Here is a 21,083-nt window from a genome sequence, read left to right on the forward strand (position 1 = left end):
TAGCTACGCTTTGCTCATAAGGACCTGACAGTAACCCGTTCTACTTTCTGTTCTGGTAATTATTACATCAGCAAATGAAATTTCAGCCTTCAAATATTTGAAGGTGTGTATCACTACGACTAAACCAGAGGATTCTGAACAATCTCTAAAACAGAAAGTAGAGCATAGCGATGTTAGATCCTTGTAAACGAAGTGTGGTCACATGATGTGTATCTCAATCAGATAGACTAAACACTAATCTAAGACACACCAACATTTCATGAATCGTTGATATTACATTTTCTACAGAAATAGTGATTAATCATACATGTCAGTACATTGAATAATTTGTGCTTGTGCTATTGACCTATTTGAATCTTTACAATGTATTAATTTATATTCAATTATCAAGTCTAATATATGTTTAATATGCTTAAGCGCATGGTGCAATATTAATGTATTATTTTAAGTAGTTTGAAAGTAGAGATTGTTAATTTTGCTATTATAGGATATAAGCTAAGATACTAGTATTTCAATATAAATGATGTGTTATTTAATAGCAAACATTATTTTTAATTTAAAGCTGAATATCAAATAAATGATTCTGCCATTACAAATGCATGCAACGCAAAGGAATATACAAATGTGTATTATATGCTCTCTGTCGACTACTACTATGGGGGTGGGGGGTGGGGGGCTAACGACCTTAACTACCCATGAGGGTCTCGCAGGGTCGGTGATTTATCACGAGTTGTTGGGTATAGTTAAATAGGTTTGTTATGTAATGGTTCATTTATTACTTAGTTATAAAACTATGTGTTATTGATATGAAGGGCGAACATATTTTCAAGGGTCCAAGAAGTTTAAAAAAAATAATGAAATTTGCAAAAAGATAAAACAAATAAATAAAAGTTAATTAAAAAAACCCTTAATATAGTTTTTTAACCAAATAGAATAAATCACTCTTACAGTAGTGACATTTTACGTTGAAATTTTAAGAAATATTTCAAATTAGTGAAGATTTTTTTATAGTAAATTTTCATACTCTCTCACTCTGCCTTGGTCAATCTAGATTATCTCCCTTCTCTTTCTGCCTTAAACAATCTAGATTGTCTCCCTTCTCTCTCTGCCTTGAACAATCTAGATTTATCTCCCTTCTCTCTGCTTTGCATTATCTAGATCTATCTCCTTTCTCTCTCTGTCTTTAACAATCTAGATGATCTCCCTTTTCTCTCTGCCTTTAACAATCTATCTCCATTCTCTCTCTGCCTTGAACAATCTAGATTATCTCCCTTCTCTCTCTGCCTTGCACAATCTATATTATCTCCTTTCTCTCTCTGCCTTGAACAATTTAGATTATCTCCCTTCTCTCTCTGCCTTGCACAATTTAGATTTATCTCCCCTCTATCTCTGTCTTGAACAATCTAGATTTATCTCCCTTCTTTCTCTGCCTTGAAAAATCTAGATTATCTCCCTTCTCTCTTTGGTTTGAACAATCTAAATTATCTCCCTTCTCTCTCGGATTTCGACAATCATGATTTATCTCCCTTCCCTCTCTGCCTTGAACAATCTAGATCATCTCCCTTCTCTCTCTGCCTTGAACAATCTAGATTTATCTCCCTTCTCTCTCAGCCTTGCACAATCTAGATCTATCGCCTTTCTCTCTCTGCCTTGAACAATCTAGATTATCTCCCTTCTTCTCTTTGCCTTGAACAATCAAAATTATCTCCGTTCTCTCTCTGCCTTGAACAATCTAGATTTATCTCCCTTTTATCTCTGTCTTGAACAATCTAGATTTATCTCCCTTCTCTCTCTGCCTTGAACAATCTTGATTATCTCCCTTTTCTCTTTGCTTTAAACAATCTAGATTATCTCCCTTCTTTCTCTTCCTTGAACAATCCAGATGTATCTCCAATTCACTTGGTTGTATTTCTTAGCAACACGCCTTGCTTTTTTTTATGATGTATAATATTGAAAATTTTTGTGAGAATAATAACTTCAGGTAAGCATTAGAAAGAATACAACAGAAGATATTCAAAGATTAAAATTTGGAAGAAAACTTAATATTGATAACATTGCTTTCAAACCTTCCTAGTTGAGAGATATCTTTTAACGATTTTAATGGGGAAAATGGAACCCTGAATCATTCATTGCACAATACCTGACCATAATTGTGTTTATATTAATCATAAACAAGAAATGATTGTAACAGGATGGTGTTACGAAGTCTCCCAAACGAAGCTCCCATAATTCGTCATTCCAAGGGTCGCCTGACATCACAAAGTCCAGTGAAAATTGGTTTGGTCCAGTAAAGCTATATGCATAAGTAATGCCTGGGGACTGACCCTGTACATCATTCAAATCTTTGTGACATGACGAACAGGAATATATATGGTTTAGGGGTGGGGATCTCAACCATTTACAAGATATTACAACTTTCTCAAATAGCAGGGGTGGGGGTGATCCCTGGGGACTGACCCTATATATCATTCAAATCTTCTTGACCTGACGAATAGGAATATATATGGTTTAGGGTAGGGGATCTCGACCATTTACAAGATATTAGAACTTTCTCAAATGGCAGGGGGTGGGGATGATCTCTTTGGACTGACCCTATATATCATTCAAATCTTCTTGACATGACGAATAGGAATATATATGGTTTAGGGAAGGGGATTTCGACAATTTACAAGATATAATATCATTGGAGGTGGGGGGACCCCTGGGGACTGACCCTATATATAATTCGAATCTTTGTGACATGACGAATAGGAAAATATATGGTTTAGGGGAGGGGATCTCTACCATTTACAAGATATTAGAACTTTCTCAAATGGCAGGGGGTGTTGTTGACCCCTGGGGACTAATACTTTACTTCATTTAATGTGCTGAATCATGACTAACCAGAATATATATGGTTTAGGGGTGGGGATCTTGACAATAAACAAGATTTTAGAACTTTCTCAAATGGCAGGGGGTGGGGGTGACCCTTGGGGATTAATACTTTATTTCATTTGATGTGCTGTATCATGACTAACCAGAATATATATGGTTTAGGGTGGGGATCTTGACCATTTACAAGATATTTGAACTTTCTCAAATGGCAGGGGGTAGGGCTGACCCCTAGGGACTTACCCTTCATTTCATTTAATGTGCTTTATCATGACAAACCAGAATATATATGGTTTAGGGGTGGGGATCTTGACCACTTACAAGATATTAGAACTTTGTCAAATGGCAGGGAGTGGGGGTGACCCCTGGGGACTAACCCTTTATTTTATTTGATGTGCTTTATCATGTAGAACATTTTCAATTATAAAGATTGTGTCTATCACTAACGGTTTTCAAGTTATAAACATTTGAAAATACAAAAAATTAAAATCCCGTAGGGTTCTATAGTAAACCCCTCCCTTCTTTTGGCCCCTCAAAGTACCCCTTTTTAGACCCCAATGCACAAACGAAACCCTGATTACACCACTAGACATGTTAGTCTTACATATTGTGAAACCTTAAGTAAATCTGACTAGCGGTTTTGGAGAACGGGTGCGGACAAGTTCATTTAAAAAAGTGGCGGAAGAGGAAGAGGAACAGGAAGAGGGAAGAGGGAAGAATAATAATAATAATAATAAGAACTGAGCAAAACCAATAAGTCTTCCCAAACTTCGTTTGGAAGACTTAACTAGGGCAAACGTAAAACATACATATATAAAATTTGTCAGGAGTACTGTTTCGGAATGCTTTTTTGATATAATTTAGAAGGCTTTAAATATGTCTTTCGATCAACTGAGGAACTTGCAGAAACTTTAAATTAAACACTCTCTAGTAATCTGCCTCAAACCAGTTCTACCCTTAAATAAATGTCATAACTATACGACAAAAACGAATTTGAAACACTACTTCCATTTTTAAAGAATTTAAAGGAAATGTGTTTTGGAAACTTATTTTGGAAGTTTGTCGTAAAATTACGAGTAGATATCGTTTCTAGAATGGACAACTTATTTTAAGAAGAACTTGATTTAGAGCTATTTAATTAACTGATACATAACCGTTATATAATTTTGATTATATATAAAACGAAAATATCCTCAATTAACTGGCATATTGTAGTCACATTTTTTATACTCGTACAATTCATATGCCTGCAAATAATGCCTATAGTTAATTCTATACATTCTTTCAATTTATTTTTGGAAATAGGTTAAACTAAAGTGTCGATCTATGCTTGCTCTCCGTCAGTTAATCACATGCTAAAAAGTAATTTGTAGGATATCATGTTTTCTCTAAATTTTCTCTTACAATTAGCCGTTGTCTTTGACCTCTAAATGAACTTTTGACTTGTGTTCAACCATGTACAGTTTCTTCAGATAATTTATGTTCCGTTATGATAGAATTTCTTAAAGTCTTATATAATTCGTGAAGCTTTTAAGAAATAAGGATGTTCGCTACTCTGAAAATGTAACTAGCTCTTAAAAAGACTTTTATAAATTGATAGTATATAAATACCGGAACTTAAAGAGCAGGAAAAAAAATAGGGTCAGTGTCCTTGTTTATGAAATATAAGCAATTGAAAATTTGGCGGGAAATGCTTCCCTCTTAACATCGGCACCTTTTTTCTTTCAAAAACTATGAAAAAATAACAAGGATTTTATAAGATTTTCCAAAGATGACTTTTTAAAAAATATGTAATAAAATTATGTAAAGAAAAGTAGGGGGTAGCGGGCAAAATTTGTTATTGGCACTACATGCATAAAGCTAGAGGATTCCAAATATCTGACAAAGAGTCAAATACAAGTGTAGCAAACATCCTTAAACCCTATCATCATAACAAATGAAATCAATACGCTTCGGATAAAAAATTCCCCATCTTTAACCAAACAAAAAAACTCACCCTTTTAACAAAATATTCCACTTAGATTATATATTTTTTCTGCTGAGATAGGATCTTACTCACTTAATCGAAAAATATTCAAATAACTGTGCATAAATAAGACTTGATGACTTTATTATCATTGAAAATCAATCTTCTTGGTGGTTTACAAGAGTAACTTCATTAATTCTCTCTGTACTGCTGTCGTACTGCAGCCTGCTGATAATTTTAAAAAGTAAATACTCTTGACTGAGAAAAGTGATGAACCGCTCTGTATACCTCGTCTTTTATGAAATTCAAATATACTTCATCTTTATCATTAGACTCCAGCAGTATTTTATTTACACATTGGTTCACTCAAACAAACCTTGTAAGTAAATCATCATATATGAGGGTCTGGATGGGGTCCTTCAATTCTGTATTCTTTTAATTTTTTAGGTCATTTTTCTCTATTCTTAATATTTTTTTTACCATTTATTACTATTCTTTATAATTTAGCACTCCATTGTTTTCTATTCTTTAATTTTTTGGTCGATTTTTCTCGATTCTTTATATATTTTGGCCTTTATTCTGCACTTTTTACACATTATTCTCTGTTCAGTAAACCCCCATTCACACCCTCATATATGCACTAAACAACCTGTACCGAGCCTTTGAATTCTGAACATTTCAAAATCATAAGCTGTTATATTGTGATTCCGCTTACTAATATAACAAATATTTGATTTACATCGTTATTCAAACAGTTATTCGACCTAAGATGCGAGTGTCTTGATTAATGTGAAGAATGAAAAGTAACGTAACAATAACATCAAAGGGAGGTAATGACGACAAGAGTGCAGTTTACTCACATTGTTGGCAGATAGATACAGTTGTAATTGGTTTATAGAACGACAATGATACAACAATGAATACTATAATCATATGTTAGGGTTTTGTGTCCAGAAATTCTTAGATAATTTATCTCTTATATGTGGAAAATTCCACACACACTTTCTTTTTCATGCATTGATTTTATTTTCCTTAAATGACATTTTTAACTGAATATCATTATTAGTTAATAAATGCATTTCTCTTATATTTAGTTATTCCTAAATTTTTCTGACCTAGCATTAAATTCATAGAGGGAGATACCAAGAAAGGAATAATTATTTTTAAGCAATGACCACTCCAAGAACGAGTGCAAAAAGATATCCAGCATTACAACTATGTTGTTTTGTTGCCGTATACATCCAATTTCCTTTTGTACAAGCACAAATGGTTAAAGACTGAGGAACACTAATCTTACAACAAATTTTAACTAAAGTCAGATGCTGCAGATGAATAATTTTTAACAATTTCAGTTCTAGTAATGTACCTTACATAACTGAATTGAAAGTGTTCTTGTCCAGATAGTAGCAGTGGCGGATCCAGGGGGTTGGGGGGGGTGGGGGTGGGGGGGTGGGGTTGGAACCCCCTTTTTTTGGACGATCAATGCATTTGAATGGGGACATATAGTTGGACCCCCCCCCCTTTTATCCTGGGTTGGGAACCCCCTTTTAAAAATGGCTGGATCCGCCCCTGAGTAGAATACTAGTAGTTATTCAATATCATAGATGCAGTAATTATAGACCCTGGCTTCATCCTTGGTGCGGAATCACAAAACAGAGAACGACAGGTCAGGAAAATGTGTCTAGTTCATGTGAAACATTTTGACCTTTACGGCACATTGTTAACATTCTGTCAAAGGATCAGTTGATTTTCGTCAAGTGAATGCTTAGACAGCGTGATTTAATATGAAGAAAACAAGTATTAATAAAATACCGACTCCGAAAGTAAATTCAAAAAGGGGGAAGAATATAATCTGACAAAATCAAACGCTCGACCATATTAACCAACGAAACGAATGGAAAACAACTGTCATATTCCTGAATGGTACAGGCATTTCCCAAAGTAAATGGTGGGTTAAACCTGGTTTTTATGGCTAGCTAAACCTCCCACTTGTTTGGTATTTATATATAGTTCCGTTATATTGACAAATTTGGATGAGCAAATAATTGGCAAAAGAAATCTAAAACATGTCAACAAAATATTTTTAAAAATATTACATGGACACAAAACCCATACAATTGTGAGATGGTATGGCACTTGGTTTATATAATCATATATGTTTGGGAAAATTCATTAGGACTGCAGTTAAAAATAAAAACCTAACAAATTATGAAATAGATATACTTATTTATCAAAATGGTATTTTATAATTATTCTTAATTGCTTTATTGTCAAAAATATTCATTAACATTTTGAAGTGCATTTGTCCCATGATTATTCGAACGAAACACCACGTTTAAAAAAGTCTAATATTTTTGCTATGGTCACACAGATTAGCCTTTTTGTTTATTAGTCGACGTTAAACTCCATGGTAGGATACTGTCTGTACTTGATTGACAAACGTTTTATCGAGCTCAATGACTCGCTAAGAATATCAGACAAACAATAACAGACACAAGCAACTCTCTGAGTCTGACATTAAAACTGGCGTCCTAGAGTTCAATCTAGTGATGTCGATATCTGATTAATGATTTAGGTTTATACCTATAGTTATAAGAGGATGATAAGTAAATACAATAACACTAATAATAATGATGATAATAAAAAATATTGCATTTTATACAACAAAAGCTAAAGCATAAACGTGGTGTTGTGTCGGCGAATGTTTCTAATTGATCGTCTGATAATGTTTCATGTTTTTGAAACTTTAAAGTTTTGAAATTCTGAAATTCAGCATAATCAATTATTGTTAAAGAAGGTTTGAATTTATTACTTAATACAGAATCCAGTTTCAACAGAAATGTCCCTGTAAAAATATCATCAGGAATAAAAATGAAATTTAAAATAGCTTATAAATTAACCCATAAATAGTTTATTGAGCATTGTCTACAGTCCTAATGTATTTTACCCAACTGTGCAAGATGCGTGCAAGAGCCCTGTTCTACGGACTACACAATTCTAACTACTTGTTCCATGCCATGAAGCCTGATTATTGGTTATTGTTTGATTATATTTTGAGGAAGAGGTTTAGTGAGCAATCACCGGTCTATCTAATACGCATGCGGCACACATAAGGTACATTTGACTTACTACGGAATGGGAACATTTCCTGTATTGCACCACCTTGTGCTAGATAAAGGGAGATAACAAACAATCAATAAATTAAAGGGAAAACACAATAACAATCAATCAAAGGGAATAACAAAATGGAGTATTCTGAAAACTAACAAACATCTAATAAAATTTCACCATTTCCGAAACTATTTTTTTTCTATATTTATAATTCGCATTAAAAACACCAATCATTCAAACTTGTCTCAAAAGGAAAAAGATTAAGATAATTCTACTTCCGGAAATGGCTATAACGAGGCTGCTTCCAGTGTTAACTGAAATCAACCATATGTTTGTAAATATAGCATATAATGTAATAAATATAGACTATCTCTATTTGAATGTGCTACATACAATTAACACTTTAATGCATAAACATATCACAACCGTATGCTAATTATAAAGAATGCAGTATTAAACTAAAATTATGCATCTTCAAGCCAAACGAGAGAACTCTCGTTTTATCTACAGGAGTTGTCTGCCCTTGTAGAAATCCGCTGTACATACATGTAGTTTCTAATAAGAAATGTGTACATTTGTAAAAAAAAAACACCTGTATTCTGATTATTATTTGATTTTTGAAAAAAGCTAAATTTTGCTTAACAAATGCAACCCAATCCATGATAATTCCTACACAGTTTATAAATATGATAAGATGCCATGCCATGTAAAGATGTTATAACTGTTGTTCTAGTTAGTTGGATTTTGTTTAAAGAAACATTCTAATCATACCCTTCTGTGCAAAGTATTTACACAACTACCCTTTATTCATTTGGCTGTGTTAAAGTTTTTTTAAACAAACTTAATGTTCAAGTTTACCATATGAGTGCTCATACTCTTCTCAAAAGTCTGACATTATTAGTGAAAACATTTATTCTTTATGTACATATACTAACCGTCTCATCAACTAAAATTCCAAATGACCAAAGCTTTTGTTTTGTTGCATGTATCCTGTGTAAATCTGCTCTTCAAAATATTTGACAAAAAAGTTCGCTAGGCGTTCATAAGATGCATACAACTTTGTAATTATTGTGTGTGTGACCTCATCATTTCTTTTAAAAAAATAACAGTTCTCTTTTTGAAAACAGAAATCAATTACACTTTCAACATGACACTTTAATTAAACTTTCTGTCACAAATGGAAGTCGTGACGAATGCTTTTACGTAGCACTTGAAGTCGTCGTGACGTCACATAAAACTACAATTATTCTGATGAAGGCTTTATTCGTTCACTCATCTTTCTACTAAAAGCCAATGTAAATTAAAACCGTAAGATCTTTTCAACCAAAATAACAAGCGGAATATCGATCAGATTCCCAATTCTAGAGCTAAACAGTATAATGTTCTATTTTGCCCAAACATACTTAGGTTGTCATGGTAACAGGTATTTTTTTAGTAGCAATTGACCACATATTAAGGAAAGTCGTTAATATACCGTCTTAATTAAAAGATATTGCTTGCCATGTCAGAAAGTGATTAGTCAATAGTAGCAAAATAATTTTTTTCAAGACCAGCCCTGTAACACAATCATATTAAATAACATACAAAAAGCACTTCAAAATCAATACATTTGTAAAAATAACGCATGGGTTCTGATTCGGTCGTTAAATGAATTTTTTGGAAAAAAGTAAAATTTTGCTTTACAAATAAACACCTGGATTCTGGTTCGGTTGTTAAATATAATTTTTGGAAAAAAGTAAAATTTTGCTTTACAAATAAACAGCTGGATTCTGATTCGGTCGTTAAATATAATTTTTGGAAAAAAGTAAAATTTTGCTTTACAAAACCAACCCAATCCAAGATAGTTCCTATACAGGAGGGTCTGGATGGGAGGTCCTTCATGTATGTATTCTTTACACTTTTTTCCTATTATTCTCTATTCTTCATACTTTAGCACCTCATTATTCTCTATTCTTTATTTTTTGGGTCTATTTTTTTGTCTATTCTTTATTTTTTTGGTCTATTTTTTTGTCTATTCTTTATATTTTATGCCCATTATTCTCTTTTCTGTAGACCCCCATCCACATCCTCATACAATTTAGAGGGTGGTTTGAAGAGGTTATTCAGTGTATAGATGTTCATGGAACAAAGGATATAAGCGTTGACACCGACAGTGCTTCCTAAATAAACTTACATTGAAAATCTTGTACGAATACAATGTAAAGAAATGGTACTTTAGTAGTACGACATTGTGTTGCTTTTTATAACGATGCTTGTATAAAAAAATAATAACTATTTCAAGGATGTTACAAAAGTAAAGTTTATGTGTATTAAAGAAATAGATAAATTAAGGAATTACTAAGAAACTAGAGTTCCAACTCGGTCGCTTAGGCAAGGTTAATCTTAGCTTCGTTTGGCTATTCTTTTTATGTCCCTGTTGGTCATATATAAAAATAAGATTAGTATGATTGCAAATGAGAAAACTCTCCACACGAGATATTAACAACTATAGGTCACCGTACGGCCTTCAACAATGATCAAAGCCCATACCGCATAGTCAGCTACAAGGGCCCCGAAATGACAAATGTGAAACAATTCAAACGAGAAAACTAACGGCCTAATTTATGTACAAAATAATGAACGAAAAACAAATATGTTACACAGCAACAAACGACAACCACTGAATTACAGGCTCCTGACTTGGGACAGGTACATACAGAATGTGGCGGGTTAAACTCGTTTGAAGGCGCCAACCCTCCCCTAACCTATATAGCTCCTTACGTTTCTGCGTACTTGTACATCCTTGGCTGTCACATGTTTGGGTTTCACCATTTCTAATGAAGCTTCGAACGCACGAAAATCATAAAATTTATTTTCATTCTATAATTGTTCAATTATAAATATCATAAAACGGTGATGTTTACATTGTATTAGACTGTTAATAAAGTTTGTTTTATATTCTAAATCAGATAATTCTCAAATTTATTTGAATTAAACAAAATTTGAATCGTTTCACAACTGCAATAATTAGATATAATTGGATATTTCCAATTATCTGAAATTGTATTCTACACATAAATGATTTGAATTACTATCTATTAAAAAAAGAAGTAACATTCCAACTTAAAATCCACAACCTGAAATATGCAGTTTAAAAACAAGCATCATCTCCCTAAAGGACAAGTCTTATTCTTAATTAAGCAGATTTCGGTCTTACATTTTTTAAGTTTTTTTTCGGTTTTGAAACGCTTCAAAGTTTCTGTTTTATAATTCAGTGACGTTGTAGACAGAAAACAAAACACGTCATATGTTGGCATACCAGAAGTGAAAACATTAAACTTGCAACACCAAATTATCTTTATATACAAAAAGATTTGATCCTGACCTATTTTATTTCTCATATTCACATTAGGTGTTCAATTCATACAAATGCTGATCTTTCATAAGCTGATTCTATCATATGATTTCGTTTTGTTTAAAACAAGCCCATGTCGTATGAAAGCAACCCAAATTTATAGAATTATCAGCTCCGCCTACTTAAAAACTCAACACTATACGTATGTTCGCACTGTTCGTATATTTCGAGTAAAAAATCAAAAACTAAATTAATTTGAAAAAGTTGACAACATATCTTGTAATATGGATAATTGATATACATATCTAATAATAAACTAATATTCTATGATATTCATCGGATAGAGGTAAAAAGGGGGGGTTGAGATCTCACAAAACATGTTTAACCCCGCCGCAGTTTTGCGCCTGTCCCAAGTCAGGAACCTCTGGCCTTTGTTAGTGTATTTTTTTTTTCAATTTTGGTTCATTTATATGTTTCGGAGTTGAGTGTGACGTCCATTTTCTCTGAACTAGTACACATTTTGGTTTAGGGGCCAGCTGAAGCCCGCCTCCGGGTGCGGGATTTTCTCGCTGTGTTATTTTTGGCCTTGGGCTGTTTTCTGCTCTTTGGTCGGGTTGTTGTCTCTTTGACACATTCCTCGTTTCCATTCTCAATTTTATGTATAATACTGATCGAAATTTGATAAATATTTAACGAGGTATCTACTTTGAAATCGACAATTTCAAATAAATGACGTATACTAATTAATTTCACGTGGAATGATCATACTGCTTTCATCTCGATATATAATTTCTGCCGAAGTCTTGTGTAAAAAGTTTTACTTTCAGATTCAGAATGTGAATAAAATATAGGTTTTTATTTCGAAAATCTGTAAATATAAGATAGAATATTGCGTTTTGAAAATTTATACGGAATGAAAGCAAGTGACATTTTTTTTAATTTTTGAAAGAAGCGCTTCCGCAACAACTCTTTGGGATGTACATACATGGCCTGTTGCAAGGCAAATTAATTTCTGTTCCTATCCAACATCACACTGTGCTCAAATATTTAAAAAGCAAACACGTATCCCAGTCTTAAAACAAAGCACGGACAACTCTTTTGTTTTGAAAAATGTTTGTATTTAACGACATAACGAATCTAGATTCAATCATTATCAAACCCAACTTCATTTTCCCATTTAACTCCTAAATATACCTGTATTAACCATAATCTCAAGGGGCATGTTATTAGATGTTAAGCGATCTTAAATCCCATTGACAGGTTCAACAATCCCTTCGAAGACGGAACTGTATACGTAGCTGTATACGTCCTTGTGTTCTGATTTTATCAAAATCATTGTAGATAATGAAGTTTGAATTCTCTGTTGTAGATCTACGATAGTTTAACATAATCCTGACTAATGGCTCGTAAAATAAGGATATTGAAACACAAGGAGCTGTGCCAAATCATATAATGTATGTTATGTAATGTGTAGAAAATGTATCGTCAGACACAATCTGGCAGGAAACCAGTTTCTACTCTTATAAAGAATCAGATGTGTCAAAACCTATTGAGACATAGATTGGCTTAGTGTGGCGTTCATTTCGCTGAACTAGTATACATTATTGTTTAGGGACCAGCCAAAGTCCGCCTCCGGGTGCGTGTTTTCTCACTGCGTTGAAGGGCCATTGCCTGTTTTCTGCTCTTTGGATGGGTTGTTGTCTCTTTGACACATTCCCCGTTTCTATTCTCTATTTATTATATTATACGATTTTTAATATAGACTCCATGGAGAATACCTCATTGTACAAAGATGTAATGGATTGGCTTGATATTCTACCAATTGAAACGGCACATCGAAATCTTAGTTTAGTCCATCTACGATATGAATAGAAATTAATATAAATAATAGTACATGTAATGTATGATATAGCATGATAGTATACATAACTTGAATATTGTCTCAAAAAATCAGAAAGATTTATGTTTGAATGGAAAAATCACAGACAGAATCAAACACTGTATTCAAACACAGGCGGATTTAGGAGAGGAAGGGAAACCGCCCCCTTATGGACCTACATACATGGTTAATGGTTAATGCAAAGACTTTTAATATGTCCCACTCCAAACCTTGTTTAATACCCAGTCCCCCCTTTTTTTAACAATTCTGGATCCGCATCTGACAGATTAACATTGTTTAAAAGTATAAAATCTATTCAAAGCAATAAGTACATTTTATATGTAAGTATTTTCTAAAAGAACTCATTCTCCGTTTGACCCCACATCCCCCATTTGACCCCATAAGTCAAAACATCCACATTGATGGTGCCGATATTATTTGCTTTTTCTCATTTATTATAGTTATTTGATAGTTTTTTGCAGAAATTTTGACACCTTGTAATGAAAACATTGATTAATCATATACAATGGTAATTATGTATGTAAGTATGTAGGTAATTACAATTCTATGCTATAAGTAATAATTTTCTATTGTTTTACTTACCGCCCAAATTTCTGTTTCAGTTTGTGTTGCCAAAGTTTTAATTTGAATTATTTTTTTGCTTATCTAGGTGTCTTGGTTTGTTCTTAATTTTTTATACATTTGTCTGTACAACGCCTATTGGCCCTTGGGGCTTAGCTAACACACGCCCCTTTAGATTACTGTTGATACATGTATCAGTTAGTCAAAATTGGAATCTTTCTTTTTGGGAAAAGTATCATGTTTGTCAAGGGTTTTATGATTATTTCCCTTGCCATCAACGATGCCAAGGTCCGGTTTTTAGAAGTAATATTTTCATCAAAATTCTAACACTGACGCACACTTGCACATACATTCTGAGCATAGAATCCCCTGACATTTCGCTTGAAATTCACGTCCCGTAACAATTATGACGATAGAATATTATAAAGGTGGTACCCAACACCTTGACTAACATTAATTTGGCTCGTTTAATTTTCCTAAAATTTTGACAAAATGTTTACTTTGACCCTTTGACAAAAATATAAAAATTTCAAAAAATTTGAAATAACCACTTTATCAGAAAAATTTCTTTGGTTATATAGCAGTTTGACAAACACTAATTTTGATCATTGAGAAGCTTAATATTTCCTTAACAATACAACGTAATTAAAACGTTTAGCTGATTTTTACAGAGTTATCTCCCTGTAGTGTTAGGTACCACCTTAAGTCACGTTTTTTCCGCAAAAGTAGACTTTTAACGTACCAGAGGAGAATACCTGCCCTGATCATTTTATTACAAACAGAGGTCTGGGCTGTCTATTCAAAAGGACAATTCCAAGAGGTGCCAGATGATTTAAAAAAAACAATACTACTGTAATAATTTCGTTTTTGGGGTTCAAGTTCTGACTTATATTTTATCTTTGTTGATTTGTATCTTATAACCCTGTCCTAAAAACCATCATTTCTATAAGTCTGCATTGATTCGAAAAATAATTAAGTACGAGTCAACTTTCTAGAAAGAGCTACATTTAAAATATACGTAAACCCTTGGGATATATACAATTTATTCGGAACAGGAAGAAAAGCCTTTTGGAGTGTTAAAGATTTTTATATTTTCTAACAAGTGAACATAATGAACACTAATAGTCTTTTATCCAGAATTTTTTTAGAGGCTAAGACATTTATTTATTTGTTTTTTTGTTTTTTTGTTTCTCAGAGTTATCCATTCCACTTTGACGCAAAATCCATAGAGGACACTAAATGAATTATGACAAAACAATACTCACGTTTTTAGAGGGTAAATGATACATCGTAATAATAAATGCTATATTCGTGTCTGTATTGAACTTTATGTACTGTTTTGATTGAATAATTTAATTTTGGATGTAACACGTCTTCTGATTGGCTGACAGTGTTTTGTCTATCAGCTCATAGACATAATTTTGTCATGTGACCGCGACGTCATCAGCGTTTTTATCATGATTTACTCCTTTTTAAAATTAAATTATAAGAAATGACTTTAATATTTTTTCTGTCTATTCGAAATAACATAAAAAAATGTGGTGCACACTTTTAAATAACCCGCTACGCGGGTTATTCAGTGTGCACCATATTTTTTATATTATTTCTTCATAGACAGAAAAAAATATTACAGTCATTCCTTAAATGTTCTAATTCCGAATTATTGATGTTATCGTCATGTCAAATGGTCATGCTCTTTGGAAACCTTAATTCTCCATACCTATTGCATTCATTTTGTACAATAAATCATCGCATCTAATGTCCATAAAATAGTTTTATAAAATTTCTTATACCTCTCAAGTTATTATATATATTCCGAACTTATAAATATCACCGATTTCATCTGCGATTAAAAAGCACGAACATATTCACGTTTCGTAGTGACAAAAGTTTATTATTCATAATCCCGTAAAACCCAGATAAGAGCATACACAGTGCAAAAATTTTGTCTCTAGTGGAGAGTTGTCTCATGGGTAATCGTACCACATCTTCTTATTTTTATACAGTGCAAATATGAATTTGTTGAAGGCCGCATGGTTAACTTAAGTAAATTGTGCATATCCTTTCCTTTTGATTTTTCGTGAAGATATAGATTCGACCACTACAACAAGTGTGTTACGATATTTCTCCACTCGAGACAGTTAAATTTTAACATTTAAAGCGCGAGGCTTGCCGAGCTTTTTAAATTATTAAAATCTAATTGTTAATCTGTTTTTCTAATGATTTTTATCCTTCCTTTTTAAAATTTTGCTGAAAATGTTGTGTTCTTTATATGTTACGTCATCAGGCATGGTCGCCTTTTTTCATGACGTCACAATAGGAAATTCAGAAGAAGCCATGAAAATGTAACGTCATAATTAAATTTCGACCAATCATTCGCCGAGAACAGTTATTTCACTAGTGAGGAGAACAATTTTTTTCACTATCGGTTGGGAAATGTGAAAATAGTGAAAAATTCTGTCATTGTTAGTCATACCACATCACCTTATACATTCAATATGATGTACCGACATTTATCGAAAACTATGTCAAGGTACAAAAAAGTCAAATACACGCGTAAATACGGCGTGAGACGCTTGAACTCCAAAAACACAGTGATTCGATAATGAAGGCTGCTTACATTGACCTAGAGTAAAGAACACTCCGTTATTGAAATAAAAAAATATTTTGAACTGAATGTGGTATGAAATGACATTACATTCATGTATACGTGCTGCTTAAAATCATGTAAAATAGAGTATATCATATATAAATAATCATAGAAAGTTCTTAATCGGGTTACACAAAATGGTTTTATCTAACTGTGAATCGTGAAACTGTTTTTTTTTCTGTAATGCGCCCAAGAACATATCTTTTGTTGGAAAATCATATAACTCTGCAAAAGCGTTATTTACAGCAAGACTAAGATTGCAGGCGTCAATGGATCAACAGCGTCATTTATAGTAAAAAAAAAAATGATCGAGCACTGGCGTCAACGGCTTGTTCAATGTCATTTTCAGTGAGAATAGGATTGTTGTCGTGGACGGGTCAATATGTCATAATATGTATTTGAATGTTTTTATTTTGTACCAAAGATTACTTAATAAGTTCAAATGTCCTCTGAAACATTTTAATTTGTTGATTGTGAAAAGAGTTTTGAAATATTTGTGAGCGTTGTTTTGACTTGAAACCCCATCAACCCTACCAGCAAGATCACGCTAAACAGAGAATAATGTAATCTTGGCCTAGCTCATAAAACACTGTAAAGCCATCGGGGGAACAGCACATAACATATATAAGATGTGGTATAATAGCGAATGAGACAACTCTTCAACTGAGTTTAGATGATGTGGATTTAGAAACTTTAAGTCATCGTAAGGCATTCAATAATGAGCAAAACTAATACTGTATATCAAACGATTAAATGATCCGACATGACACAATTTAACACAATTTGAATGAGAAACGTTAACGCCTTGATTTATTAAAAGACAAAAAACGAAAAAATAAAAATAAATGGCAGACATCAACGAACGACAACCACTGAATTACGGGATCCTGACTTGGTGAATATAGAGGGGTTGAACATGTTTGTGACCGTTCAACTATCCACTAACCTTGGAGAGTGGCGTAACAGCACAAAATCTGAACAAAATGTAAAACAATCAGTTAGAAATGGCTTGACACATCATTTCGAAGTTTCTTAAATCCACAGTTTTATGGTCTCGTGTTCATTCATCTAAAGTCGCGTATTGAATAAATTGTTGCAGGAAACTATAATTATTTTAATTCCATCATATATTTACAAAACAACCTTCACCACTGAAGTTTCCAACTGACCACTAACAAGATACCAATTGTGATAGGCACAAATTATATGTCTCACAATACAAAGCATTTGTTTGTCGAGTCGATAGTCGAGGAATTTAAAAATAGCATGATAATTGACACCCACGACAAAGCAGACTTAATTAAATAAATGCGGCATTACAATATGATGTTCTTGTATCTTATCATTTAATAAAACATATGTTATAACAAACACTTATCTAAATTGAGGCTAACAATACGATTCCTAGCAAATTATATAAGTATTTGATAGCTTCAAAGACTATGTCTCTGGCAATATTCCCAAGCTTCCTATTTACTCTACAGTATAAATGATTGCCCTTTAATGTTGAATTTGAAATTCTATCTAAACAATTAAAAGCAATTAATAATTAAACTGCTTAATCATATTGTCTGATTCACAATGACAAGGGAATATTTCACAATTATTTTGCGTATGGCAATTTTATAAGTTAGAAAAAAAAACATCCAAACAAACAGGACGAATAAAAACTTTATCTGGAATATTCGTGTACATTCGATCACTTGCATTGTATTAAACACAAACTCCTCGTTATTTCCTACATTTTTTGTCTTTCACCTTATCCTCTGAAACACATCAAACGCTCTGAATCAAAATGTATGTGATGTTTTGGTATATAACTAGTAATTTAAATACAAATTATAAACCAAAATTTAGTATTCCTTTCCGAAAAAAAATATTTTCACTTACCAAACCTAAGGGCGAATCAATGCGGGGACGCCCCCTAAAATCGAAATAATTATAGAAAAAATTATAAATATAAGAATATGTCACCATTTTTTTTTTTAAATTTCAGATTCCACTCATCCCATCCCTTAACAAAAATCCATGTCATGTTCCGCGCTTTATAACATAAGGGAGATTCAAATCAAATCTTAAATCCAGTACAGTGAAACCTATTTTAGAGACCACTTAAAGGAGAGCACAAAATTTGTCTCATAAGACAGTTGTTTTTTTAATACAGGTTCAATCTATATGAAATGCACTACAGAGGGACCTAAAATGAATGGTCTTACAACACAGGTTTTTGCTTAATACAGGTGGTATCTTAAGCAGGTTTGACTGTATTTTAAGCAGGTTTGACTCTATCTTAAGAAGGTTTGACTGTACTTTGTTAACTTTAGATTGTCGTGTATCAATGGAAAGTACATGCCATTTTGATTCAATAACTAACAAAACTACGCAACTAAAAGTCTTAAATACTTCTAAAGCCTGAAAACAGGTACCCACGACATTTAATAAATTTATGATATTTTCATTACAACTGCGTTTTAGGAAGCAGTACAAAGTATTTGCATTCACGAGAATCTATACTACTATCATTGCTAATGTATATTTCTGCAAAAAAGGATTAGTTTACTGATGTGTACTTTTGTAAATTCAATTTAGTCATTTATCTTACTGAATGTAATGTTGAACCATCTGTCCTTTTTAACAAATTTAAATAAATATCCAACGTAAAAACCTAAAATTCATATCACTAAATATAAATTATTCAAAACATTATATCTTAGACAAGCGTTGATGTGCAACCTGTAGAAGGAAAAGTATGAATTTCTAACACCGATTCTATAAACATAATAACATTTATATAAATAATAAATCATTAAACACCATGAATACCCACCTATTCTGTTAATTTTGACATCTAAAGCGCCAGGATGGTTGTGTTTTATAGCATTTACCCTCCTCGCTTGAGGTCCACCGCCACCTGGTACCCCAGGTGCCTTAGGTCCTTTCGGTCGTGGTTGTTCAACTGGTAAAACACGTCTTCGTTTTTTCGGCAATTTGGACCGGGCTTGTGTGTGTGAATAAAACAAAGCAAAGTTGCTGACAATAACTGGTACGGGTAAAGCTATAGTAAGTACGCCGAGTAATGCACAGAGGGCGCCAACAAACATTCCGACATACGTCTTCGGAACCATATCTCCGTAGCCAACTGTTGTCATTGTCACAATGGCCCACCACAATCCAATTGGAATACTTGTGAAATCGTTATCTGGATTGTATTGAATTCGTTCCGCATAGTATATAAGTGCTGCGAACACAACTATTCCAAGAACTAGGAAAAACACTAGCAGCAATAATTCTCTAGCGCTAGCTTTGAATGTATGAATAAGAATTTTTAGCCCAGAGGAGTGCCGAGTGAGCTTACATAAACGCATGATACGAATGATGCTGAAAAACTCCAAAATGTCACTCTCCTGTTTCAATTTTGTTAAAAGGAAGTCGAGATAAAACGACAACGTAGCCACAATATCAATTATATTCACAGGAGCTCTCAAAAATTCTAATTTATACGGAGCGACTATAAGTCGTATAATTATTTCAAATGTAAACCATGCATTACTTGCACATTCTATATAAAAGAAAGCTTCATGAGGTTCTGTTTTCAGTTTCTCGATCCGCCATATTGTTGTATTGGAAATGTTCACTGTAGCATTTTTCAAAATAGGTACTCGCATCTCCGGATGTGTCTTAAGACAAAACGATAATATAGATGTTACTATAAAGAAGACGGAAACAACTGCTATCACCTGCAAGATAAATTAAATTGCTATCAATTAAAAAGAGAGAGAGAAAATATTAAAAACAAAAACTGCATTTGTTTATAGTATTAAGAATTATAAGCATTAAAAACTATAAGCATTAAAACTATAAGTTTAAAGTTCTGAAGGATGCTCGATGCTAAGATTTTGTACTTTAATAAAATATTAGGAAATCCTTAACTGTATAAAAATTAGATGTGGTATGATTTCCAATGAGAAAAATATCAACCAGAGACAAAGGACGTGGATTTAAGAGACAGTTTACATTTCACCGTGCGACCTTCAACGATAAGCAAAAACTATACCAGAACAAGCGTCTCCTGCTATGCATGCAGCTACCATCATGCTTATCGGCAATCTCAGTCAAAATGTCACGTTAGGAAACATGGAAATAATCGGTAAATTTGCAGATCAGGCGATTATTCAGTTATTTGAAGATCCAGGAAAAATGTCAACTGAAAAAAGGGACTGAAGATACCAATGGGACATTCAACACTCAAAAGTCGAAGAGAATCTGACAAATTCATGCCATGACGAAAAAAAACCCCGAAAACTGACGAAAAAACAAACAAATCCTCAAACAATGTGTAACGTATCAATTGAGATATTACAACACAACATACGATTGGACAGAGGGTATATTTATACTGAGAAATGAAGAAAAAAAAGGTCAAGTCCCCTAAGAAATAAGTTTCCAATAAGGCTTATAATTCTGGCCTAACTTAAAGAAGAGAGAAAATTTAAAGGAGAAAAGGTGCCTAAACATGAAATTAAACTGAAAAAAAATATAGGATTGAAGCGGCCACTTTCTTGGTAAACAAAAATGTAAAATGAATTAAACAATACCATTGATATAATTGCAACACAAGTAAGCACCCCTCCTATTCTACATAAAAATCATTACATTTCGCCATTTCAGAACCTGTAGCAATCTGGGTAAT

General features: G+C 33.0%; 1 protein-coding gene across 1 annotated transcript in view; it reads right to left on the reverse strand.

Annotated features, from left to right (window-relative positions):
* Positions 1 to 1,160: 1,160 nt before the first annotated feature.
* The window catches only part of LOC127723881 (potassium voltage-gated channel protein Shaw-like), a 66,060-nt gene continuing 46,137 nt past the window's right edge, over positions 1,161 to 21,083 (reverse strand). The window contains exon 4 of the mRNA XM_052230599.1: positions 1,161 to 1,403. Coding sequence (XP_052086559.1) covers positions 1,161 to 1,403 — 243 coding nt within the window. The remainder of the gene's footprint in view (positions 1,404 to 21,083) is intronic.

The sequence above is a fragment of the Mytilus californianus genome, unplaced genomic scaffold (genome assembly GCF_021869535.1).
Source record: "Mytilus californianus isolate M0D057914Y unplaced genomic scaffold, xbMytCali1.0.p SCAF_13, whole genome shotgun sequence".
Lineage (NCBI taxonomy): Eukaryota > Metazoa > Mollusca > Bivalvia > Mytilida > Mytilidae > Mytilus > Mytilus californianus.